Below are 26981 nucleotides of genomic sequence, written 5' to 3'. Positions count from 1 at the left end.
TGGCCTCCACCTGAGCATCCAGAAGCAGAGCCTGGTCTGGTAACACCCCCCAAGCTGCACCTTTGCTCTCTCAAGGGGAGTGCAAGCCCATCCAGAGCTGGTTGAATCACCCTATCCTGACTGGCTTTGGGTGGAGCCCTGATCAGTTTTTCTACTGATCAGCAACATCTCCGTCTTGTCTGGATTTAACCTCAGTTTGCAAGCCCACACCCAACCCATCACCACTTCCAGCCCCTGATTCAGTAAATCCACAGCTTCCCTAGGATCTGATGTTGGAGACAGGTAGAGCTGAATGTCATCTGCATATTGATGACACTTCAATCCAAGCCTCCTGATGACCTCTCCCAGTGGTTTCATATAGATGTTAAACATCATGGAGGACAATAGTGAGCCTTGTGGAATTCCAGATGCCAAGGAGTCAAGCACAACCTTTTGGAACCTCCTCCACCCCCAAAAGGTTTGGAACCACTCCAATACACCACCCCGATTCCTATGCCTGAGAGGTGGTCCAGAAGGATACCATGGTCAATGATATTGAGGTACTGCAACAGGGACAGACTCCCCCGTCTAGTTCTCGGTGTATGCCAACCACCAGGGTCACCAAAGCAGTTTCAGTCCCAAACCCAGGGCGAAAGCCAGATTGAAAAGCGTCTAGATAAGCCATATCATCCAAGACTCTTGCAGGTGCACAGACACCACATGCTCTCTCACCTTGCTTAAAAAGGGAAGATTTGAAACAGACTAATAGTTATCAAGGTTGGTGGAATCAAGGGAGGGCTTTTTAAATAGTGGTCTTCCACTACCTGCTTGAGGCTTGATGGCATCTTACCCTCCCTTAATGAAGCATTAATAATTGCCTCCAGCCACCTACCTGTTTTCCCCCTGGCAGATTTTACTAGCCATGCAGGGCAAGGGTCCGGAGTGCATGTTGTTGCCCGCATATTGCCTAGGACCTTGTCCACTTCCTCAGGCTGCACTAACTGAAAAGAATCCCTCGCAATCAGACCAGATGGTTGCTGAGGCACATCTCCTGGAACTGCCAAAACCCTGGAGTCCAAATCGGCACGAATGCAAGCGACATTATCTGTATAGTGACATGCAAACTAGTCACAGTGGGCTGCTGATGGTTCTTCACCCATCACATGGGGGCCTGTGTCAAGCAGTGACTTTGCCACACAAAACAGCTCTGCTGGCCTACACTGAGAAGATGCAATGGAGGTGGAAAAAATACATTTATTCACTGCCACGGAGTAGTCCCTAAAATGGGCTCTAGCCCATGTGCGGTCAGATTAGTTACGGGTCTTTCTCCAGCATCACTCTAGCCATCGTCCAAGTTGTTTCATCACCCTATGCTCTAAAGAGAAACAGAGAGCAGAATGTGCTCCATCAAGTCGGAGAGGCCATTTAGGAGTGATCATGTCAATAGCCTGGGCTGTCTCCACATTCCAGAGATTCACCAGTTCTGGACACTGGAAACTCCCCAAGGGCTATTTGGAAACTGAGCGGCTCCATAAGCCTTTGGAGGCAGACCTTTATAATGGGTCCCCCACCCCTATAGAAGTTGGTCGAAGCAGGCAAACTAAACCACACCAGTTGATGCTCTGTCCATGACAAAGGAGTTATATCAAAATCCTCCACCTGCAAATCATTCAGTTCCTGGTTGGTAAAAATCAGATCCAGTGTATGTCCTGCCACAATATTTGTAGGACCCAGTATTAGTTGAGATATGCCCATGGTTGTCATGGCGGCCATGAAATCCTGAGCTGCTCCAACTCTATAGGAGTGTTGGTGTAGATGTTGAACTCCCCCAAGAAAATAAGCCCAGGGGAACCCAATGCCACCTCAGAGACCACCCCTGCCAGCTCAGGCAGAGAGACTGAGGTCCAGCGGGGTGGTCGGTACTCCAACAGAATCCCTCTCCTAACTTGTAGGCTCAGGGACAAATACTCAAAATTCTGACACTGCCTAACCAGGCACCTGCAGAGGAGAATGGATTCACAATAAATGGCTGCAACTCTGTTACTAGCTGAGCTTATTCTGCCTGCTCCCAGAAGCCTCCCTGGTTGCAACTGCATTTCCAGGCTTGGAGATTGCACCTTTTGCTATGCTCAGGAGCTGCTCCACAAAGTGAGCTCCTAGTCTAAGTTATACATGGGGACAAGTTGCTTAGTTGGCAGTGGACTGGTTGCCCCCAGATTTGGTTACAAGTACCACAAATTGGAAAGGAGATTAGATTCACACTCTCTCTTTCTTTGAGAAAAAGTTGCCATCTAATGGTGCAGCGGGGAAATAACTTGCCTAACGACCAAGAGGTTGCTGGTTTGAATCCCCACTGGTATGTTTCCCAGACAATGGGAAACACCTATGTCGGGCAGCAGCAATATAGGAAGAAGCTGAAAGGCATCATCTCATGCTGCATGGGAGATGGCAATGGTAAACCCTTCCTGTATTCTACCAAAGAAAACCACAGGGCTCTGTGGTCTCCAGGAGTTGACACCAACTCAACAGCGCAACTTACCTTTCTATGAGAGGGGCCCAGCTAAGCAGACTCCAGAACTAGCTACTGCGAGTGTCTGGAATTCAAGGTCATTTTGGCCTTGGAATGAAATCTAAACTCCCCTTATCATCATCTCGCCAGAGAGATTAACACCTGATGATAACGAAGCAGGAAGCAGTTAGGCCACGAAGGGAAAGCAGATAAAGACTAGTGCAGCAGCACCTTCCCTCACAATAGGGATGAGTCAGTAACGTTACTTTGAAAAGGTGCACATCAAAACTTCTGATAGAATTATTGGGCGTCCCAGCACAGGATACTCTTTTGGCACACCTGCATACCCTAGTTTTCATTACAATCAGCCTTGCATACAATAGGCGATTCACACACCTTCCTACTCAGGAAGGATGATCAGACACAATGCATTCCAAAAAAGACTGTCTGGATTTTCCTATTCAGCAGCACATGACAACAGCAAAGTGCCCCCAAGGCACATTTTGGGATATAAGTATCCTTAACCCCATGACTCAGTGTGCTTCCTCGTGTATTATCCACTGCTACAAGTGCTCCCTTGTGCTTTATTTACACTTGGGACTACATCAGACTGCAACAAGGACTTCAGCAAGACCATCTTTGTGCTCCCCTTGTGCTTTACACTGGGGACCTCATTGCAACAAGAACTCCAGAAGACACCTTGGTGTTCCCCTCTCCATTGGGGCCACCCAAGCTGAAATCACTACCTGCCTGGCCAATTTGCTGCCCTCACGCTGAGGCTCAGATCATTGTGCCTGCTTTTAGATCTATCCTGCCAATCTATCCAGCTGACCTCACACTGGAACTTTCCTCATGAGCAACCCCACTAACTCCTTCAACTCTCCTCCTTTTGTTAATTAAAACCTCTCTCTCAAGCCGTTTTTTTTTTTTTAGTTCAGACACTTGCACAAATTAAAACTGCTAGGAACTGCCTCCCCTTTTGAGCTAAACTCCCCACATTTGCCCAAACTGGGGGTGTTGACTAATCATCCCCGAGGCAGTTCCATCAACAACAACTCCCAACTCTCAAGGCAGGGCTGCTGTGGGATCATTAAACCCGGGAGAGACCCACTCCAGGCTTGCCCAACCAGGTCACAGTCACACATGCCAGGTCAGCATGCTCATCCACAATTAAATCATGGATAAGTGATGTGACCTGGCATTCAACAGCAGAACCCTGAGGGAGTGATCCCAAAACTCCCTAGAGCTGCAGGACTGGGAGCAGAGCCAGAAAAAGGAATAGCCCTCAATTACCTGGACCGCTTTCCCCTGTAACTAGCTGCCCCCAGACTCTCCCCAGTCCCCTGCTCTCCCAGACATATGCGAAGCACCAGCTCCCACAGGTGAACAGTTTTAAAAGGCAGAGTTCCAAGAGTTTCCTAGGGCCATACAAATCTCAGGTTCTTTGGTTCCCAGACCATCAGGAGGAGAGAAGCTGCAAGTTAGAAGCTGCAAACTTCTAGCCATCTAAAGTCTGAACACTCCCCACAATTCCTTGCAGGCCACAGGCTGTTCATGCAGGCTGAGAGCGCAGGACGAGAGCCCTTGCATGCTCGCCAAGACACTCACGCCTCTGCCTCCAGGTGTTCTGTTATACCTGCAGACGAGGAGAGGGCAGAGCAAACAATTCAGGGCTCCACTCATGGCTGCCATTTCCCAGTCTTCCCTTATTAATTTTTAATATTAAATCAATAACCAATGCCCTAAAAATTGTCCTTGGTCCCTGTACACCAAGTCATTGGTGTGACCAAGTTGGTTTGGGGGCATTTGAGTTGTGCACCACTGGCCAAAATGTTGTCATCTGTTTTCTGCTTTCTTCTTGTTGACTCTTTCGTCTACTTTTGATGCCATTGATCATCTGTTCTTTTGTCATTTTTGTATAAACTTTTGTTTGGGGAATCTTGTTCTTGCATGCCTATTCTTACCATGTTTCTATTAATGCATCTTTCTCACCTTCTTAAAGATTAAAAAGAAGGGGTCCAAATACAGAAACTTGGGGTAAACCAAAAGATTAAGGAAACGAGCCTGAGAAGGATCTGTTGTCCATTAAACTACTTATGTTTTAATCTTATTAAGTTTATGTTGATGATCTTCAGTTCTGATTTTCCAATGCCAGATCCTAGGCTATTGTCAATTGCTGGGTTTTTTTTTGCTGTTCTTTGATTACCCCAATTTCTTTAATCAATTATCTTTGAGATGGAGTTTCTTATTTTTCTTTTCTTCTTTGTCTTTGGTTCCTTCTGTTTCCTCAATTCTTGATGGTGTTTCTGTTTCCCCTACTCCACATGCTAGGGATTTGGGTGTGATATTTGACACTTTGATGTTTTCATTGCAAGTTCGGGCCTTTTCTCAATTATGTCATCACTTTATTATTATTTCTAAAATATATTCTTTTCTTTCTGAAGATGCTGCCACAGCTCTTGTTCACTCTCTTATCTAGACTTAGTTACTGTATTATAATGCCATTCTTGTTGGTCTTTCTGTTTTCTATTTAAATTCAGTGTTACTGTTTTAAATTCTGTAGCTCCTCTCATGTGTCTTGTCCATTTTTCTTCTCTTATTCTTTGCACTGGCTTCCTTTCTCTCATGACATTCTTTGCAAAATCCCACTGGCTTCTAAATGTTTGTAGTTCATTGCTCCTTGTTGTTCTTTAATTTATCTTTATATTCCTTCCAGAAGTCTGTGTTTACTAACAGCAGTCTTTTAGTTAGAGCAAAGATTGCACCTGTTGTCTTTGTCCATTTTCTTTGGCAGCATCTTATCTCTAGAACTTATTGTTTCTAGATAGTCAGTCCTTCGTGTTCTTCAAGAAGTACCTCAAGACGCATCTGTTTTCTCATTTTCTCTAATTTGCTGAGGTTTTAATCTAGTGTCTCTCTTCCTCCATTGTTTTTTTCTATCCACTTCCTTCCTTCCCTTTTCCCCCTTATGTGCCTGCCTGTTTAGACTGTAAACTTGTGGGCAGAGTTTTTTAACCATTTGTTTTCTTGTTTCTTAGGCACAAGAAATAAATAATATTGGCTGATATCCTGACTAAGCATGTGTCTGCTTGCCAGAAAGAAGCATCCCTACTGCAGCGAGCTTCCTAAGCTCTGTGGGACCTATTGTGGCCCTCAGGGACATATTTTAGAGCAACACAAGGCACTTCTGGGGGAAGGAGAAATTAGCAAAAATGACACCCCTCCTTGTGCAATAGATGTGGCAGAGCTCAGGAAGCTTTCCTTAGTAGAGATGCCTTTTCTTGGCATATGCTTATTCAAGATGTTGGCCATTATTATTAGGCATGGTGACCCATCATCTCATCTGAATTCTGGGTGCCCCTTCTTTTTGCAACAGTTGTCTATGCAGGAGATCAAGTGTGGATTTTTCACAAGCTTTTTGCTTCCCTTTGTATGGTCAATGGCTTAGAAATCTTGAAGCAGGGTGTACCTATCTGGGCCTGCTTCTTCCACTTTCCTTAAGTCAGACAGTTTGGCTTTGGCTTTCAAGCAGTCAGGGGAGGGAGGGATCCGACGTGCAAGAACATAGTTTCCAAAAATGTAAACATTTTTAGAGAAATAAAATCACAGTGATTGTGAGAACAAAACAAAAGAATGAACTGGTGCATTAGTTTAAAAAACACACACACAAAATGTGTTTTAGTTTTGACCCTTTAACACTAGTGATAAGGCTTTGTAATGAAATACTAATAAGCAGTGTAGACTGGCACATCTGAGGCACATCTCAGATCCAAGATGCAGCACTAGTAATTTAAAGGGAGGCTTCTTTGTTACTGGGTAATTTATAACCAGTCTTCTAATCTGAGGAGCTAAAAAATGCAACAATGAAATCTCACAGCAGTTCTGCATTTATAACTAAGCAGAACATTTGGCAGGCTGGGAATAGAAACATTTGTTATTTTTTAAAGGAGAGTGCATTGAGATTGCTAGTTTGTATTGCAGATGATGGCTCCCCATACCCAAACTCCCAAGTATTCTCTACTTTTCACTGTTGTCTGTGTGTGCATCCACATACGTGTGTGTACATTCATATATTACATATATCTAAATAATACAGAGGCGACAAATTGGTATCAGTTTGGTTAACATACGTTGAATTATGGCCATTACGTTAGCAAAGGCCTTTATATGCATGGCTAACCAATGCAGTTGGCTCATGAGCATCATTCATGGGTTCAACACTGTATCTATCAGATCAGGCAACCTTGTCTTTATATAGCAAGAAAAGTATGATAACTGACCTGATGTGCAGCATTCCATCACTGCAGTGCTCTGTGCTGGGGCTGCTGCAGACATATCAGCAGTCCTGACACTGTTAAGAATGAGTGATCACGCAAGCAGAGCTGCCATTTGTTCTTAACAGTGTCAGGGCTGCCTGCATGTCTGCAGCAGCCCAGCACAGAGCATTCCAATAATGGAATGCTGCACATCATGTTGGCCACTGTTTCCCACGAGTGTTGCTAAAAAATCCCCCCTCTTTCCTATAGGCATTCTTTTGGCATTCAGAAGCTTGTGGGAATGGAAGCTTGGAATCTCAGGGCATTCTTGGGTTGATGTACCTTTACGGACATGGTATTCATCAGAATTTAAAGGCTGCTTTGGAGTGTCTGAATCAAGCATCTGATCGTGGAAATGTCTACGCTAAAGGTCATTTGGTGGAATATTACTACAAAAGGAAGTTTTTTACAAAAGCTGCTGAGTTTGCCAAAAGGTCAATGAATTACATTAGTAATTGGAGTAGAAATTAATGAGGAAAATGAAGGCATTTCAAATTGATGAGTGCATATATGTGCTAATATAATATTATTCTTTTTAAAAATAAGGCCCCACCAAAAAAAAATACATTCTGTTCATCACAGCTAGATATCCTCTTCCTTCCTCCAGGCCTGGGGGGTGGGCACACTATTTTATTTATTTATTTAGTGCATTTTTTATAACCCAAGGTCTCAGGGCGGTTCACAACAAATAAAAACAAAACCTTGAAATCAATTAAATATTAAAAACAGCTTAAAACAAATCAATACATAACCCAAAATTTAAAAAGTTACAAAGTTCAAAGCTAAAAGGTCTGGGTAAAAAGATAAGTCTTTAGATACTGTTTAAAAGCTGCTAGAGATGGGGAGACTCTTATTCCCAGGGGAAGCGCGTTCTGAAGTCTTGGGGCGACAACAGAGAAGTTCCGTCCCTGGGTGGCCACCAGACGACATGAAGGTAGCCACAGACGAGCCTCCCCTGATGTATGCAGTGGATGATGGGGATCATGCAGAAGAAGATGCTCTCTTAAGTACTGTGGGCCTAAGCTGTTTAGGGCTTTATAGGTTATAACCAGCACTTTGTATTTTGCCCGAAAACTTATTGGCAGCCATTGCAACTCCTGTAATATAGGAGTAATATGGTCTCTTCGAGATGACCTGGAGACCAACCTGGCTGCCGCATTTTATACTAATTGCAGTTTCCGGACTGTGTACAATGGCAGCCCCACACAGAGCACATTGCTGTAATCAAGTCTGGAGGTTACCAACAAGTGTAATACTGTTTTGAGATCATGAACCTCAAGAAACGGATGCTGCTGGCATATCAACCAAAGCTGATAGAAAGCGCCTCAACCTGGGGAACCAGGGAAAGGTGTGGATCCAGAAGCACTCCCAAACTGTGTACCTGTTCCTTCTGAGGAAGTGTGACCCCATCTAGAACAGGTAGATCAATATCGCTTCCCAAGTGACGACCCCACACAATAAGTACCTCCGTCTTGTCTGGATTCAGTCTCAGTTTCAGGGGCGTAACAAGGCTGGAGTGGGCCCAGAGATAAAATTTTAAAATGGGCCCCTCGCTGATACACACACACACACACACTTACTTCACAATATATAGTCATGTGACTTGCCTCTGGGGGGCCCCTCGAGGCGTGGGGGCCCCCAGGCAGCCGTCTCCCCTTGCCTAATATTAGTTACGCCCCTGCTCAGTTTGTTATCCCTCATCTAGCCCACTACTGCTTCAAAGCAGGCATTCAGGGAGGCTATGCCTTCTCCTGATGATGTTGACATGGAGAAATAGATTTGGGCGTCATCAGCATACTGATAACACCCAGCACCAAATCTCCAGATGATCTCTCCCAACAGTTTCATGTAGATATTAAAAAGCATTGGAGACAGTATGGAGCCCTGAGGGACCCCATATAAAAGCTCAGATTTTGAAGAGCAACAGTCTCCAAGCAACACCATCTGGGATCTGCCAGAAAGGTACTGAAGGAGTGGAACCACTGCAAAGCAGTGCCTCCCACCCCCAACTCCCTCAGACGTTCCAGAAGGACACTATGGGTGATAGTATTGAAAGCCGCCGAGAGATCCAAAAGGACCAACAGAGTTATACTTCCTCTGTCAAGTCCCAATTGGAGATCATCCATCAGGCCGACCAAGGCAGTCTCCACCCCATAGCCTGTCCGAAAACCAGTTTGAAATGGCTCTAGATAGTCAGCTTCCTCCAAGACCACCTGGAGCTGGGAGGCCACCACTCTCTCAGTCACCTTGCCCAACCATGGGAGGTTGGAGCTACTAAACTCTGAGGGGTCCAAGGCAGGCTTAAGAATAGGTCTAATAATTGCCTCCTTTAAACAAAGAGGCATCTCAGAGAGGTATTTATAATTGTCACCAGGCTCTCCACAACAACCCCCTTGCCAGATATTATAAGCCACGTTGGGCAAGGATCAAGCAGACAGGTGGTAGGACGCACCATTCCGAGCAGCTTGTCCACATCCTCAAACTGAAATTGATCCAGCCTAACCACACAAGAGGAGTTGCTGGATACCTCTGCATCTGACACTGCGATAACTGTGGAGTCTAAATCTAGATTGACCCAAATACGAGAGACTTTGTCCACAAAAAACTTATTAAAAGTGTCACAGCGGGTAACTGATGGTTCCAAATTTGAATTCAGGGGAGCAAAGGGCCCTACTAGCCCCCTCACAACCCTGAATAGTTCTGCTGGGCGAGAGCCTGCGGAAGCAATATGGGCACAAAAGAAACACTTCTTTGCTGCATGTACAGCCAGAGCATAGATCTTTAAATGTGCTCTGTGTCGCAATCTGTCGGATTCGAGTCGAGTCTTCCTCCACTTGCGCTCCAGTCGTCTACCTTGCCACTTCAGCTCCTGCAGATCTTCTGTATACCAAGGAGCCATTTTTGAAGTGGGTCGGAGAGGATGCTTAGTAGCGATCATGTCTATTGCTCTGGTGAGCTGATTATTCCAATTCTCCACCAGGGCATCAACCCGATTGCCGACAGGGCCAACATTAAATCCTTCCAAGGCTTCTTGGAATCCGACTGGATACAATAACCTTTTTGGACAGACCATTCTAATAGGTCCCTCACTCCTGCAGAGATGGGACGCAACTGTGAGTCCGACCTTAACCAGATAGTGGTCCATCGATGACAATGGGGAAATCACAGGAGTCCCCACCCACGGAACACCACCCTGATCAGAATCAAAGATCAGATCAAGAGTATGACCAGCAATATGTGTCAGTCCAGAGACCACTTGGGATAGGCCTATAGTTGTCATGGCCGCTATGAACTCCTGAGCTGCACCAGACAACCTGGTCTCGAAGTGGATATTGAAGTCCCCCAGCACCATAAGCCTGGGGGACTCCCAGCGCCAAACCCGAGACCAAGTCCGCAAGTTCAGTTAGGGACTCTGTTGGGCAGCGGGGTGATCAATACACCAACAGAAGTCCCAATCTATCCCTGGTCCCCAGATCTAAAATCTGAAATGACACAAATGTCATTTTCGTTTCACAAATCTAAAATCTAAAATGACACAAACTTTTTTTGCCTTTATGATTGTGGATTTTACCATAGACTGTATATGTTGTTAGTGGTGTACATACCACTCAGTCAGTCACCCATAGAAGGGGTATGCGCATAAACAGTTCCCGCAACAGCCAAGAGCCTGTCTCTATGTTGGCGGGAACAGGGGCATCTTCATGAGCACTAACCCATGCATTATCACTCCTGTGCAACTCCTCCCATTATTCCTGATGGCAGGTACAGCATAGGAGTGAAAACTTATGGCTTAACATGCAGACAGGAGCCCTTGTCCTCACAAGCAGTGGGGATGGGCTCTCAGCTGCTGCAGAAGCCACATTCACGCATTCCCCTTCCATGCATGGCATGTGGCATGGTATATAATCCACTATTTAGAATAGTTCAATATGACTCTTTGATGTTCAGAACTAGCAGTTGTGCAAGCAGCACTGCCGCAGTGTTCCCCATTTGCTGCAATGGAGGAAACTGTGGAAGTACTGCTTGCTTGCACAATCGAACAGCACTGAGGCTGCCTTACGCACCTGCAGCATTCCAGCAATAGAATACAGTGCATCATGTCAGCTATTAATCCCTGCTATCCAAAAATATATTCTCGGGCATCCTCTAGAGCAGTGGTTCCCAACCTGGGGGCCTCCAGAACTACAACTCCTAACAGCCCCAGCTACAATTTATTGTGGCTGGGGGTGATGGGAGTTGTAGTTAAGCAACATCTGGAGGCGCCCCAGGGTGGGAACCACTGCTCTAGAGATGAGCAAATATTTCTACTAGTTTTGAACAACTAGTGATTGCCATTCGTATACTGACTGTTCTAAGAATAACTGTTTATGATGTTAAAAATGAAACAGTGTGCAGCACTGGAACGCAATATGCTGGTAACCCAGTCATGTAAATATTGGGACCATTCCCTATGGATCTGGTATTTTTGTACAAGTGTCCATTGGATTTGGACAGCTGTACAAAATTCTCAACTGTCCATTGAAGTGGGCACAAACTCTTTAGTTCTATGAACTATTTCTATCTGTTCTAAAAAATACTCACCTTTTCCCTTGTGTTGTGAATCCTACAACAGAGTTGCAGAGAATGATGATGTTGAAAAGATAGCAAAGACAACAGACTGCCTTCCTTTTTATGTAACTAGAGGGCTTGCGATAGCTTCTTTCTATTTGGCTAGATGCCTCCACCTTGGCCTTGGAACACACAAAGATATAGCAGAAGCACACAAATATTATTCCAAGGTAAGTTTGTGATGCCCTCAACTCTTTTTGAACTGAACTATTTGGATTTGAGGCTTACTTCTCCCCTCCACCTTCCTTCCTCTGCTGTTGCATTATAACTAGAACCTGCAGCAGATTTATTTACAAGACAAAATTAAGTACAGATGGCCTTGTAGAAGTGCTATTTGTTCAGCTGCCTGAGTGAAGATGTCTCTTATGGTAACAATGGTTGGCTGCACTCCAGATTAAATTGTATGCACTTATGACAAGTATGAAAGGGTTAACTCACAACTCTTTTCTCCCTATAGCAGGTGGTGGCTGACATGATTATTTTTATTATTTATTTATTCGATTTCTATACTGCCCTTCCAAAAATGGCTCAGGGTGCTTTACACAGAGAAATAAATAAATAAATAAATAAATAAATAAAGAAAGAAAGAAAGAAAGAAAGAAAGAAAGAAAGATGGATCCCTGTCCCCAAAGGGCTCACAATCTAAAAAGCAGCAACAGTCACTGGAAGTACTGTGTTGGGGGCGGATAGGGCCAGTTAATCTCCCCCTGCTAAATAAAGAGAATCACCACGTTAAAAGGTGCACAGTGCTCCATTGCTGCGCCCTGGGACTGCTGCAGACTTGTAAGACAGCCCTGGCCCTAGATAGAGAACAGGCAGTTGTGCAAGCAACATTACAGCCATTCCTCCCATTCACAATTGGAAAAACTGGATGTGCTCCTTGCACAGCTACCCATTCTCTGCAGTGGCAGGTTGCCTTATTAGTCTGCTGCCGCCTCAGGGTGCAACATTCTGGTGATGAAACACTGCACACCAAACCAGCCAGTGATTTTTGCAATTCTCTTGTGGCAGCTTCCTCATGAGGGAAGTCAGGTCCAACCTACATTGGATGGCACCACCATAACTGGTCTGGTAAGGCACAGGGAGCTCAATACAGGTGACACCTATTCAAAAGTGTCCTCCACATTGACTGTTACGATTTCAGAATTTACTTCATGATGTGATCATGTGATTCCATCCTTACATGATAGAAACAAGGATATCAATTTGCTGCAGATAGCAAAAACCATAGCTTCTATTACACTCTCCAAATTTGCACTATTTCCGGTTAGGTTCTCCTATAGCAGGATCATGGAAGTGAGGCTCACACATGCCCCTTTAATTATGTATGTGTGCAGGTTTTTTTGTATTTGTGCAAGAGCATTCTTGCACAACTACATTGACTTAAAAAAACAATGGCCTCAGCAGCCTGGGCAATACAGAAACTGCCTGTGGGATATCGTCAGTATGCGGGTCACTTAAAAAAATAAAAAAGATCAGTCGCTACTGGATGATACTAAGCTGGACTCAATGAGGTAGTTATAGCAATTAACAACTGAGCTTTGTGTATCAGTTTTCTGAGGGCACGGAACAAGATTTTTTTAAAAAAACTTAAATGGTATCTTTGAAAATGCTATTACTTTAATGTCTACCACAAGTAATTAAAAAGTTGGTGTATCTGATAACTTAGAGCCAGGCTACTCCAGCAGAAGATTTGAATCCTCCGCAAGAAGAAGTGTTCTGTACTTGCAAAGTTAGCATATCTCAAGAGTTCAGTCTAGCTTTCTCCCTGGCATGCTAGTTTTCTATATGCATAGACTTTGACACAGGAGTGCTCACAAACGTGATAGTTTTCCATCCAGGAGAACATTTCCACTTGATTCTACTGATTGTATAAGCTTGTTTTTGTATATTCAGCAACAAGCAGTGAGGGAAATGGTGTTGATTGACTTGTCCCAGTAGTCCAATTGTTTACTATTCTTATGCAGCACTGTCACATCTGTTTACCCATCTTAGATGGGATTTCAAAAAAAAGGAACTGGAAATAAAGAATTCATGAGTATTGTTAGTTAGTTAGTTAGTTAGTTAAACTTCTATACTGCCCAAACTTCAGTCTCTGATGAAAGAGTTAGAGTATTTAGAGATTTATTTTAAGAAACTGACAGTATTTCTGCCATTATTTTCAATGCATTTATAAAAGCTTATTTCCTATTCTGGTAATTTGTTTCTTTGTCTTTAAGGCATGCAGACTAGACCCTGATACTGCTGCTGATCTTGAGCTGACAGCTAATCATGGGAGAATTTAGATCATCATTTTGAATCTGACCAAGTTCCAGCAATTTCACTTTATAACTTTTGACAACTATCCCTTAGCATCCTACAAATCATGATTATTCTGAACAAGGTTTACGACTTAGATACAGAATTTCCTGATGTCTTTTTTTACTTGTTCTTAATTTAGAAGTGAAACACCATATGGGTTTCTTTCAATGTGGGCTAACTATCATGTATTGGTCAAAATTCATCTGCATTTCTGAATTTAGTTTTGTTACATTGTATGATCAAAGCTTGAGCCAATTTGATTTTCACTATTAAGTGCCTCTTACAAATATTAAAGATGCAGGATTGAAATGTTATGACTTCTGAAATCTTTTGCCAAAAAATGCCACCCCTTTCCTACTTTTTTTCATGAATTGAATGTTTCAAAAGCATATGCCATGATGAATCAACAACTGAACCTTCATTACATTTCAAACTTTGTTGGAAAGTACATTTCTTAAGATGTATAGGCAACCTTTCAAACAGAAGTAGTAAATCACTGTTACTGAAAGTAAGCATATCATATAAACACATAATGTAAGGTTTAATTGCCCTCTACTTGTGGGGTATGCCAATGGGCAGCTGCGTGAAGACAGCTGAGTATTTAATTCCTGGCACTCATAGATGGAAAGTGGTGCATGTGGACTGTGTGCTATACAAGCAAAGTGAATTGTGGACTCAGGGCTTTATAAAATTAATGCCATCACTGTAGTGCTATTGAGTACGGCAGCAGGATGTGTACAGGTGAAACTCGGAAAATTAGAATATCGTGCAAAAGTCCATTAATTTCAGTAATGCAAGTTAAAAGGTGAAACTGATATATGAGACAGACGCATTACATGCAAAGCGAGATAAATAAAGCCTTAATTTGTTATAATTGTGATGATCATGGCGTACAGCTCATGAAAACCCCAAATCCACAATCCCAGAAAATTAGAATATTACATGGAACCAAGAAGACATGGATTGTAGAATAGAACAATATCGGACCTCCGAAAAGTATACAGTGTACTGTGCTTGATTGGCCAGCAAACTCGCCTGACCTGACCCCATAGAGAATCTATGGGGCATTGCCAAGAGAAGGATGAGAGACATGAGACCAAACAATGCAGAAGAGCTGAAGGCCGCTAATGAAGCATCCTGGTCTTCCATAATACCTCATCAGTGCCACAGGCTGATAGCATCCATGCCACGCCGCATTGAGGCAGTAATTGCTGCAAAAGGGGCCCAAACCAAGTACTGAATACATATGCATGCTTATACTTTTCAGAGGTCCGATATTGTTCTATTCTACAATCCTTGTCTTCTTGGTTCCATGTAATATTCTAATTTTCTGGGATTGTGGATTTGGGGTTCTCATGAGCTGTACGCCATGATCATCACAATGATAACAAATTAAGGCTTGACTTATCTCGCTTTGCATGTAATGCATCTGTCTCATATATCAGTTTCACCTTTTAATTTGCATTACTGAAATTAACGGACTTTTGCACGATATTCTAATTTTCCGAGTTTCACCTGTATGTATTTGGCATCTTACCACAAAGCTCCTTTTCTTTTCTAGAAGTTCCCTGCTACACAGAAAACTAGTTTCCCAAAGATTAGACAGTAGTGGGCACATTCTGAACTGTTAGGGGATTTAAGACGCATATGCACAGAAAGCAGTGGCCCTTGTTTATGGCACTTTTAGTAGGGTGGTGGAGGGAATGTTTTCTGTACCTTTTGTAGGTCGAGATTTAGAGGAGGAAGCCATAAGGTTTCCAAGACATACAAGGCCTGGAATAGCGTTGCGCTCTTTAGCTTGACTATATTATAAAGTTAAATTTCAGAAAATATTCAGACTCCAACAAAAAATAATCAGTGCCTGTAGCCCTTGTTTTAAAATGAGTAAACTAGAGCCCTCAGTATAAAATCAGATATTGATTTGATAACTCTTTAAGGGGACACATTTAAAGATAACAACCCTGGATAATAAGAGGACATGAGTGATTTAACTCCAACTTATCAGCAAGATAAGTCAGTTATACATAGCTTAAGGCTGAGCATTCACAACGTGCATTTCAGGATAACCATAGCTCTAGGTTTGCAGAGACACCAATTAAATTATCTCTGAAAAAGCAGTCACAAGCTGTAAATGTAGCTTAATAATGAAGCTCTCTAGTCCAGTTTTGTTATTTATTGCTTACAAAGGCTCCAAACTATGGGAAATCTTTGGTAAAAATAAAAACCAATAAAATTTACACAATATCTTTACATATATTGCACAACAAGGCTCTTCAATACACAAGAAAATAGAGGACTGTTCATTATCCTCAGCAAGAAATTAACTGTACAACATTCATTGGTATACCACTAAAGCAAAATACCTTTCATAAATGTTTAAAATAGTCTATAGCTCTTACATCTTATAACAACATTTACAGTTCAATCTGCATCTTAAACAGAGTAATTCATATAACAAGTTAAATAAAAGCCAGAAACTACACAGTGCTGGCATTCTACCTACTCTAATCATCAGTTTTCAAGTAGTCTTTACTTCATGTAAAGCTCAAAAGAAAAAATAATCCTACAAATGATCAGTCATCTTCAGTCGGCCCTCTATGGAAAAGAGGGAAATAAATTTCATGTCTATTATTAAAACAGACATTCCTCTAGTAATTCACTTGTGCAGATTCAAACCTGAGCTGCTTTAAGCTGCTCTAAATGAGTTCGCAACTCAGGACACAGTTCAGTTAGCAGCAATTCCAACAATACCTGGAGGGAGGAAGAGAGAGAGAGAGAGAGATTATATCTTTTTTCTGGACTGAAAACTATAGTCAAGGACATCAAAACATGAAAGCCCTGGGGCCAAATCCAGTCCCCATCATGTGGGTGTGGTTGCTTATCTGGCTCTCAACAGTTGCCCTTTCGGAAGAGAGAGCAGTGGTGGCAAGCATGGAATGTGCTGGCAGTCTATAGATGGTGGCTCTGTCCCACATTGCGCAGCATATCTCTATTTCCTGGGGGGAAATTCTCACCCCATTTGCGACTCAATTTCTCCCACTTTTTGACTTTGTTTTACTTTTAAAGCTTCCGCTGCACAGATCTGCCTCATTTGGGAGGAAGGTGGGCCCGAGGGAAGAGCTCCTTCGCTGCTGTCTCTCTGCCTGCTTCCAGAGTGCTCACCCGTCCGCTGCAACCTCACCTGTCATGGTTTGGGAGGCGGGTGCCATAACTGGTCCTTTTTTCAAAAAAAAAATCAGTCTCAATCTTAAAATCTGGATAATAAATCGCAAGTACTGCTAATATGGGAACAAAAAGAGCACAAGTGCAGGAGTATCCAGGAAAGTATCCCACATGCACAGAAGCACTAAAACTCTTGAGAACAGGACTAGAACCAGTAAGACAAATGACAAGGAAACAGATTTAGGCTAGCCATTAGAAGGAATTCCTGAACTATAAGAGCTGTTTGACACTGGATGCTGTAGCAGATTTCTGCACTGAGCACAGGGTATGAGTCCTCCAAAGCTCCAACTCTAAAACTGTATGTTTCAATGGCCTTGTGTATGCCATAAGTTGGGTCTACCCTACTTCCCAGGTGCCCCTGTAACACTGGGGAGGGCTGAATTCTCAATCTGCTTCAGTGCTTGCTGACACCTAAAGACAGGGGCGTAGCAAGACCCCCGGGGGCCAGGGGACAAAACCCAGGTTGGTGGCCCCCATCACATGCGCAAAACATGCGTGTGCCTCTGTGTCTTGATGTCAGACATAAGTGGCAGGGCAGCCATCTCCCCACCGCCGCCCTTGCCCTGCTGCTGCTTCTTATCTTGGCCTCCGGCTCCATGTGTGGGGGGTGATCAGCCCCGGTGGGGCAGGACAGGACAGGGGCAGTGGTGGGGCAATCTCCTTGGGGGAGCCCCTGATCCATTGGGTCCAGGGACATTTGTCCCTGCTTGTCCAATGGATGCTACGCCCCTGCCTAAAGACCCCTGCATAGATCTTGCATGATTGCAGAGACCTCAGGAATTGGTAAGTCCCTCTGACTTAGCCTATTTTATCAGTTTCAGCCAGGATCTAGCTAGCAACATACAGAACTTCTAGCAAAATATGGCCCCCACATTTCAGGACGTGGATTTTCCCCACAGATTTTCTTTAGTGTCGCTCACTCATCTCTAGTTAACAACAAATTCCGCCAATTATTCAATAAGTGTAGATGGACTCTATAAGCAAAGGATGAGTTCCAGAAGCCAACACCAATAATTCCAGTTCTAAGGACTGAAGAAAGACAAGTAAAACCCCAGAAGCTCAAAGTAATATGCTCAACACTCACATAAAGAAGATGCTTATTGGCCTTGGTTTCTTGAAGTGCATTGAATACTTTGATTACACCATGTCGTGCATTTTGCTGTCCAACAAGACTCTGTAAAGTATCTGAAAGAGACATTATTTAATCTGGTTTTGGTGACAATATTTGACAAAGTGTATGAAGAAATATATTTTAAAAAGGAATGGGGAGGTGCAATTTAAGAAGCAGACTGGGTTTTGATATCTCAAATAATTGTTCTGGGAGAAAAATGCTTGGGTGGGTCAGCTTCTCTTATGGTTCCTTTTTGATCTTAAATCTTAACTATCATTTTCTAAAGACATGAGTGATCTGCCACTCACATCCATTCGGGAGCACACCATCCAACAAATATTCAGCTTTAGCAGGCATAGTAGCAATTATTACACCCCTGCAGTCATAGTTCAGCTATCACTTTGGAGTACTCAGACAAATCACCCTTACAGCTTCTTCAAATGCACTCTTAATGCAGAACAGCATTTTGTCAAAAGAAATTATTTTTCTGGAGATATTCAGCATGGGATATAAATTACCCTGTTACATTTTCATGAGGTGCAGTGACGGTTAAGTTCATGCTTGCCCTATCTGCCTATGAAGCAGGGGTGGGTGAGGGAGTCTGTTTTTATATCAAAAGGAGCATGTAGAGGAAGTGAGAGAAGCCCACCTTTCTCTCCTATTTTAAGCAGTTTTCTCTATATTTGCGTAGGGTTGGAAAAAATTACTTAAGTTATGGAGCACAGCCAAACAAGGTGAGTAGGTTTCATTTCCTAACCCTGTGCACCTCATTTGAGATAAATCCCCACTCTATAGGCAATTTAAAGAAATGTAAGGGTTAATCTAAGTTTTGGCCCTGAGAATGCTCCCTATTTCAGCCTTTCCCTGTCTTATCTATTCATTCTGTGTGTCTATTTTTTTGTCTCATCTATTTGTCCTCTTATCTAGCATATGTATTTAAGGATGAAAAATTCCCTTATGGCAATTTTCTTTTAAATATCACTAGACAGCTTGCCCAGTCAGTAGTTTTATATCAAACTATATTTCAAGTGAGAATTGGTATGAATTAACATTAGGTTGGATTTCTGTGAACCACAAAGATGGTAGGTTTTTATTAAAAGAGGGAGAGACAAAGGGGAAAAATCAGTTGTGAGTCCATACCAGCTCTATATACCAGGTAAGATCACAGAATTTGATTAAAACCCCCAAAATCTTAACTGTCACCTTGAAATTGATAGTTTTCTTTTTTCTTAGAAACCACCTCCACACACATGCTAAGAAAAACACATAGAATCAAAAATACCACACTTACAAAACTAAGCTAGATACAAGTTGATCCTTTTCTTCCTTCATTAAATTTGTGCATACAAGATTTGCCTTAAGTCATTGAGAAAATTACCAATTTTACCTAAATTATATAAAAGAAGTACTTCAAAAAGGTTAAAATTAATTGGAGCCCAATTATCCATCTTTAAAAACCAAACACTACATTTCTGAACAAGTTCAAGAGGGGTTAATATGGATGCAATGCCCTTTTATATTAAAAGTGTTTGGGAGCAGTGAACAAATATACAGAAAGATGTCTCTTTAATTCTCCTCTTTTGCTATCTCTCCCCATCACCTAAATGTCATCCTGACTTATTTTGAAAAGAACTGTTCTAGTCTTTCCCCATGGGGAATAACATTTGGTAGATGTCATGGATCCCTTTAAAGGTTAAATATGTAACCGTGAGTGTGTGTGTATGTGTGTTAAGGTAAGAAATTCTTCTACTTGTGATAGTCCTTCAACATTCTAAAGCTATATAAATGGTAAATACTGTTTATAATGATGATGATCCTTTTTATTAAATTACATTCTGTATTCTGAATAATTATACATGGCTGATGTAGTCACCTGGAATGTTTTCAAGTAATTTTAGCTGTGCTTTCTGTTTTGTCTCCTGGCTTTGCTCTTCACTTCTGGGCTTTGTGCTGGATGACAATTTCCCATTTGGCCAAAAAGCATCTCGGAATACATTAATGTAGTAAACAAGCATTGTTTCGCTGAAGATCCAATTTACAGTGTCACGTATTTGCCTTGGGGGAAAGAAAGAGGCGTTTAGAAGAATTAGTTCTAGCACTGCGCCAGACCAGACATGCTCTTCTTAATCCCTTCAAACTTACTGGAGAAAACACTCTTCAGACAATACAAGTCGTTTCCTTTGGACTTGACATTTACCTACATAACCATAGTTACAATATTCCATGTCGAGAGTGTGGCGTGCACTGGTTTAAATGCTACTTGCATTGCCTTGCAACCACAATACTTAAAATCTGAAAAAGAGTAAAATTTAAAAATATGGGAGGGAGGGACAAGCAGCTTAGAACTGGGCTTCATTTAGGAAAGGGGTAGTAACACAGTAGCCAGAGAAAGCCTCTCAGTCCACAGAAGTGAGGCCTAAAATGCATATGCTACAGAATAATCAACTGTGCCACATCAAGCTGCAGGTGGGAGGAAACATTTTTAATGTGATCCTGTATAAGAAGCTTTCCGCAAGGAGAAACTAGCACAGCAGGGTGAGGAATGGGCTAGAACCTCTCTCCTGATGGGCTAGTTTTTGTAGTTGCAGGGAGTTTTAACACGTTGCTGATCCTCAGCAACAGTGCTTTGGCACAGCACATACGCAAGGGGACTGGGGGAGTTCTGTGAGTATTGCTCTCACGCCCTGCAGTCCGTCCCTCCTAACCTGTGCACTGTGTTGTTCAGGATGTCAGCCACTGTATCTCAGATTCAAAGTTGCTTATGCCATCTTCATCGTGTGCATAAGAACCAGAGGTAGAGAGATGATCCAACTTAAATTAAAGGCTATTTGGGGGGCTTCCCTCCCTGGGTTTGTTTGCAAAATTTCTGAGGGTCAAAAACTATTTTAGCTGCTTTAAAAAGAGTGATGGAGCAACTTGTGTTATTTGGTCAACATTTCAGCATGACAGCATACACAGCTAAAATGTGACAGATTCCCACCAATTTTCTCTTTGTGTGTCAGTAGTGCAGAAATAGAAAACATTTGCTGACTTAAGAACTGAAGTGCCATCATAAAACTTTCCTCCAATCTTTAAAAGAAAGGCTATCTATCACTCCTAGAAAAATAAACATTTCATCATTCCAATAATCCAAGGGTACTTTCAGCATTAGCACTATTCACTTGCTCATTATTCCTGAGAATCCAGAGGACATTCCTCTCAAACAATTTCATTTCTATGCTTTCCCAATGTTCTTCCCCTTAACCGCTCCCCCCACCCCAAAAGACCCTCCAATGCAACTGCAGCACAATGTTTTCAGGTGTGAATTGTGATGTAGTTGGTGTCCATGTGCTATTTGTGTTTTTTTAATTATATCCCCTCTTTCCTTGTTAAGAACAGGGAACCTCATTTTACTGCCTGATTAACCCTTGCTATTCACTGTTCCCCTTTATACACTAGTTTATTTTCTCTCTTAAAGTTTGCCACTTTTTGTCTGGAAGGACCCCAATGTAGCTTCCAGTGTGACAGTCTCTTAAGAGATTCACCATTTGCACAAACTACAGGCTCATATGTTGAACTAAAGGTTATGTATGTTCTAAAGTAACTGCAAACAAGATTCAGTGGCTGATAGCTTAACTAACATTGTGTATGTGCTTCTAACAGTGTGCAAAAAGCACCAATCCCTGCACTTCTGAAGCACAGGTACTTTTGCAGACAAGCGTGAGTAGTTTAGGAGCTCTCCCTGGTGCTCTGGAAGTGTGCTGTAACAGCGGAAACATAGCCCTCCACCGTAACATTCCTACACAGGGAGAGCTCCGGAAATAGCTGTACTCTTGTGCAGGATTGCCCACACTTCAGAAACCTGGGGACTAGTGTTGAGGCTAGTGCTGCATGTCTCCTGTTGCTAAAAGTATGCATGCAGTATTGGTCAGGATGCCAGCCACTTTTTTTTTTAAAAAAAATAAAAATTTAATAGCTTGCAACCAATGGGGAAGAGTGTGCTGCAATTTGTCAATTTCATTTTCAAAATCTTGTGAAGAGCTCAAGTGTCTCTGCTGCTTGCGTCTCCTCCCTGGTGGTTTATTTAAAAGCCAATCCTCCTGCATATGCATCTGATACTCGGTTCAGCATCTTGAACATTTCAGCTCTCTTTTTTTCTTAAGGCTGCAGTTTGAAAATTTGCAGGGGGTACTTGGTGGGGGGAAAAATCTCAGAACGAGAAGTGGATTAGTGCCTTGTACAACTCTTTCCCCCCAGCCTCCAATAACTATCAATCAATCTTTATTGATACTAACACAGACTGATCAGAAGTAAAGAACCTCCAATAACTAGAAGACAAAAATATAATAAATACATCAGCAAATAAATGCAAACTCATACAGGTTACCAATTCACTTGGCACCAACTTTGATGATAGCTTGATGCAGAATTTTAAACTCTTATTTTGTTTGCTTTATAGTTCAGAGTACACACCCTGATTTTATGGGATGTTTGACACAGAGGACCCTAACAAGCTGAGAAGCACTTGTCTGGAATTCTAACATTAAACTGTTCAGAAAAAAGTTAAACTCATGCTCCTGTTGTACAAATGGCAAGACAAACATACTAACTACAAGCTGTGTTTTCAACTGTATATGTATCAGGCAGCTTATTCACACAGTTCTAGAAGCAGAGAAGATATAACACTCACTTGTTGATAGTCCTTCCAAAAGTGACTTGAACTAGTGCAATTAGTGTCTTCCTCACCCACTTAAACACTAAAAACAAAACAAAAACAATTAGGAGCACACAGAAGTGAATGCCAAGCATACAATGAGGATGACTCAACTATGGCTACGCTCAATTTACACTCCCTACCACAAGTTCTTTCGTGCTAGAGTGATCATGTGACTTCAACTCAGTAGCAATAATATGGTTAGGCAGTTCAAAAATGGTCAACTTCATAGAAAATAATTATTATCCCAGCTTTTCATTTGATTACAGATGGCTTAAGTCTATTACATTAGCAACATTAGTGATATTTACTTTACTGCATTTATATCCCACCTTTCTTCCATCACAGAACCCGACGCACACATGAGGTTCCCAGGTGGTTGGTTATGAGTCCAGGTACTGACCAGACCTAATTTTAGCTTCAGCAAGGTGGCTGCATCATATACCCTTCAACTATGCCCTGAGACCACCCACTATCTATTGGGTGTAGATATAACCGACTTGTGTGTAAAAAGACAGGCAACACCTCCAGTGCCTAAATGATTTGGTGGTATAGATCCTATTCAACTTATGCTGTGTCCGGTCCTTATAATTACAAACAGGATTGACGTTCCCCTTTATAAAATGTTCTGAATTGTTTCCATTCAATTTCTTTAAGCATAGTATTCTGCATTCTGCCCCAGTCTTATCTATTTCAAGACATCTGTTCATTTATTACAACACTGACAATATATTGAAAGAAAGCCCTTTGTGATTTTAATGTTTAGAAACAATGTCAGCCTGCATATTCTGCCACAAGTCTCAACTTCCCCAGATGGATAACACCACCAACTGCCATCTTTCTCAACACTTTCCAGTCATTCTATTACTCTCAAGCACAGATTAAAATAAATCATAATGCATTGTTATGAAAGCACTGCAGCCTAGAATCTGAAGAGACTGGAAATGAAAGTCTATAGCTCTCATGCTAAAAACTACATATGTGGTTAATAAGGAAACTGGTGTTCTAAAGCCCATTTTATATATGATATGGTCATGAAATAAATGTTTTACTTGTGTAAAATGTTCTGCATGCACCAGTTGACATCTTCATTCTCTGGCAATGCTACATGCAGATGTTCATGCAATAGGTGCATTTAAATGTGAGGAGTTTAATATTTACGTAGGTAAGCACTTTACGCATAGGCCAAGATAAACATCAACTGGGCTTCCTACAGAACACATCCCTTTCCATATTAAAAGTAAACAAAAATGCACTTAAGATAGAAATACCCTATGTTTGTAGCACTGTGTACTGAGAAACAAGCTCATTGCTTACTTCCTCGCAGCTCAAAAATCTCTCCTATCAGCATGAAGCAAGGCTCAGCAAGGGCATCCCGTTTCCCATCCACATCATCCCCATAGTCAGACAGATCATCATCCTCTTCAGCCTCTTCCTGAACAAAGAATAGAATTATAGCATGGATTTCTTGGTTAAATCAACTGTGATTTCTACTCTCCCTACAAGAGGTTAAATCAACTGTAAATCAACTGTAATTTCTACTCTCCCTACAACCTCTGCTAACTGGGCAAAGAGGCACCTTTTAATGTGGTGATTCTCTTTTATTTAGCATTTATTTAACTGGCCCTATCCACCCCCAGCACAGTACCTCCAGTGACTGTTGCTGGTGTCTACGTTTCTTTTTAGATTGTGAGCCCTTTGGGGCAGGAATCCATCTTATTCATTTATTATTTCTCTGTGTAAACCACCCTGAGCCATTTTTGGAAGGGCGGTATAGAAATCAAATAAATAAATAATAATAATAAATAAGACAGCAAACTCAGGCTGCCTCTGCAAATGGGCACGTTTCAACCATTATGATAACAAAAGCAGAATAATTTCTTTTTGAAATCATCACCTGGCATAAATATTTTAATTGATACAATTAGATGTTCAGCTGACAAATCATTAGCTACAAAATTTTTCAGTGATTTGGTACTCTGTGATGTATGAATCATCTGTCAGAACTTGCACCTTCCCTGCAGCCATAGCTAGATTTCACACTGGTGCTTTCCAATTGTTGCATGCAGACACTCAACCCTAACTCCTGCTCTACCATAACTTTATCATGCTACCAGTTCTCTTCTATCTTCTTGCCAGGAAATCAATGAGGAGAGCCACAGCAGTAGAATACAAGCAGAAAATCGCACATCATATTGTTAAACAATGGTCCAGTTTTACTAATAGCACCTGTCTAGACTATCAGGCAGACTACACCCAGCTCTGATTTCCTGCCAGAAACTCACATAATTTAGGAAACAACCACTGAAAAACAAAGCTTCATTTTAATGGGGCTTAGGGAATGCAGGTAAGGGACACAGATCACAAAAAAAAGGCACACACTTTATTCATAACCTGCATTACAAGTGGCAGAGAGCTTTAATAGTATCTCTCACCATTGGACTTGCTCAAAAAAGCTACAATCCTGCAAAACTGAAATGACATACAAGCACTTAAATTATTTTGGACAGCTAATTAATCTACCAGGATATTCTTCTTCATCCAAGTTCCTAGTCATAAACACCCAAAAGACTAAGGTTATGGAATTTGCCAAAAGACCGAAAGAACACAAATGGCAAATTAAGGGGAGTAGGGTTGAGCAGGTTACGAGCTGTAAGTACTTGGGTATAATTTTTCATGCAAATGGTACATGGGGTGCACAATGTGAACATGTTGCAGCAAGTGCACAGAGGAGTGCATCTACTACACTAAAATTTTTCCACACTAGAGGGGGCTATTCTATCTGTATACCTTAACAGCCACTACCAGGCCAATATACTGGCACAAATGGTATACGGAATCCAGATCTGTTCCACCTGTAACTTCAAACCCATGGAAGTGGATCAGTCTAGATTCCTTTGTGCCATTTCCCAGGTGCCTAGATGCGTTTCAAATGCCATCTTATGCCTAGAGATGGGTTTAACTAGCACCGAAGCCCAGGGGTAGCTTCACACATTTAACTACTGGCTCAGATTATATTTTTGCCTTCAGGGCCTTGCCCACTTGGTATTGAAAGATGACTCTAATTGATGTGTAGTGATCAGCCCCTCCTCTCCCCTAAAGAGCTAACCAGAAGTGAGCCCTGTCCTGACTGACAGGCTGGTGAACTCCGGGCTGACTGACAGGCTGGTGAACTCCAGCCAACCAGCACACCAGGTGGGTGGGACCTAGGGAGCCATGAGGAGGAAAAGAAGGATTCCTTTGTTAGAAGAAGCAGGCTGGAGGTGAGAGTAGCATGGGAGGAAAGGTTTAGTGAAGAGCAATGGAGTTTTGTTCCCTCATGGTCAAAAGCTAGCCTGGAGATTTCTCCCATGGAAGGACCTCTGCAGATCCTTGTGAGACAGGATTGCAAGCAGCTTGATTCTCATCAGATGGTGGGTGAGATTTCCAGGAAAAGGGGATTCAGCCTAGGGAACCGTCAGATTTTGCATTAAAAGCTTCTATTTCTTTCATGTGTTTTGCATATCCCTGAAACCGTTCTATTGTTGTTTACCTGTAAAGTAACTAAGTTAAGCCTGTGCCCATCCAGCTAGGGTGTTGCAAAAGAGTTTGTAAACTTTTAAAGGTGATTTTGTATTTTCTTACATCCATGTTCTTTACACGATTTTAAAAGTGTGTCACCCCAATATAATCTGGGGTGCTTTTCAAAGTATTCTTGTAACCACGGAGTATTGCTTTTGTTTACCCAAAACTAAAAACTGAGAGAGCCTCAGACGGAAGATGTCTGTAGTATTCTGAATAAAATTTTTTCCTTTTTGTTCTTTGTATTTTGCGAGCCTCTCTGAGTGGATTTTTAACTCAGGGAAAGGGGGCTTTTTATCTGGTGCAACACACCTTATATGTTCAGCAACTACCAGTTTTCTCACCATGTGTAAGTTTGCACATGGGAGGTTTTTGTATACTTTTCCAGTAGGAAAATTGAGTTTTTCCCTGGAATTTCCACTGAAACCCAGGAGGAGAGGGGATTTAAACTCTGTCGATAATTGGGTGGTGCTGGTGGTGTAAGCAGCCTAGATCTACTAAGATTACAGGAAAGTTTAGGGAGAAGCCTTTGTTCAGAAAGTATAGAGGGGATGATTCAACATTTTTTCTTCCCCTCAAGTGGGCTTGCTCTTAGACAAAGGCTTGCAATCCTCTACATAGTGTAAGAGCCTTTATGATAAACTGGGCAGATATGGCCTTTCACCACAATATCTATTTCCA

The 26981-nt window shown here is 42.1% G+C and overlaps 2 protein-coding genes across 4 annotated transcripts in view; one reads left to right on the top strand and one right to left on the bottom strand.

The window, feature by feature from the left end:
- The window catches only part of LRP2BP (LRP2 binding protein), a 30188-nt gene extending 16167 nt beyond the window's left edge, over positions 1-14021 (top strand). The window contains exons 7-9 of the mRNA XM_053258706.1: positions 7015-7238; positions 11417-11582; positions 13632-14021. Coding sequence (XP_053114681.1) covers positions 7015-7238; positions 11417-11582; positions 13632-13697 — 456 coding nt within the window. The 3' untranslated portion in view covers positions 13698-14021. The remainder of the gene's footprint in view (positions 1-7014; positions 7239-11416; positions 11583-13631) is intronic.
- Positions 14022-15871: 1850 nt separating this feature from the next.
- Positions 15872-26981, bottom strand: part of SNX25 (sorting nexin 25) — a 93502-nt gene continuing 82392 nt past the window's right edge. For all 3 annotated transcript variants that reach the window (XM_053256496.1, XM_053256495.1, XM_053256497.1), the window contains 5 exons: positions 24057-24174; positions 22716-22782; positions 19920-20101; positions 18020-18120; positions 15872-16464 (listed from right to left, as the gene is read on the bottom strand). In XM_053256496.1, coding sequence (XP_053112471.1) covers positions 16384-16464; positions 18020-18120; positions 19920-20101; positions 22716-22782; positions 24057-24174 — 549 coding nt within the window. In that variant the 3' untranslated portion in view covers positions 15872-16383. The remainder of the gene's footprint in view (positions 16465-18019; positions 18121-19919; positions 20102-22715; positions 22783-24056; positions 24175-26981) is intronic.

Source organism: Hemicordylus capensis, chromosome 5 (genome assembly GCF_027244095.1).
Source record: "Hemicordylus capensis ecotype Gifberg chromosome 5, rHemCap1.1.pri, whole genome shotgun sequence".
Classification (NCBI taxonomy): domain Eukaryota; kingdom Metazoa; phylum Chordata; class Lepidosauria; order Squamata; family Cordylidae; genus Hemicordylus; species Hemicordylus capensis.
This window is presented reverse-complemented; position numbering and strand designations above follow the sequence as displayed.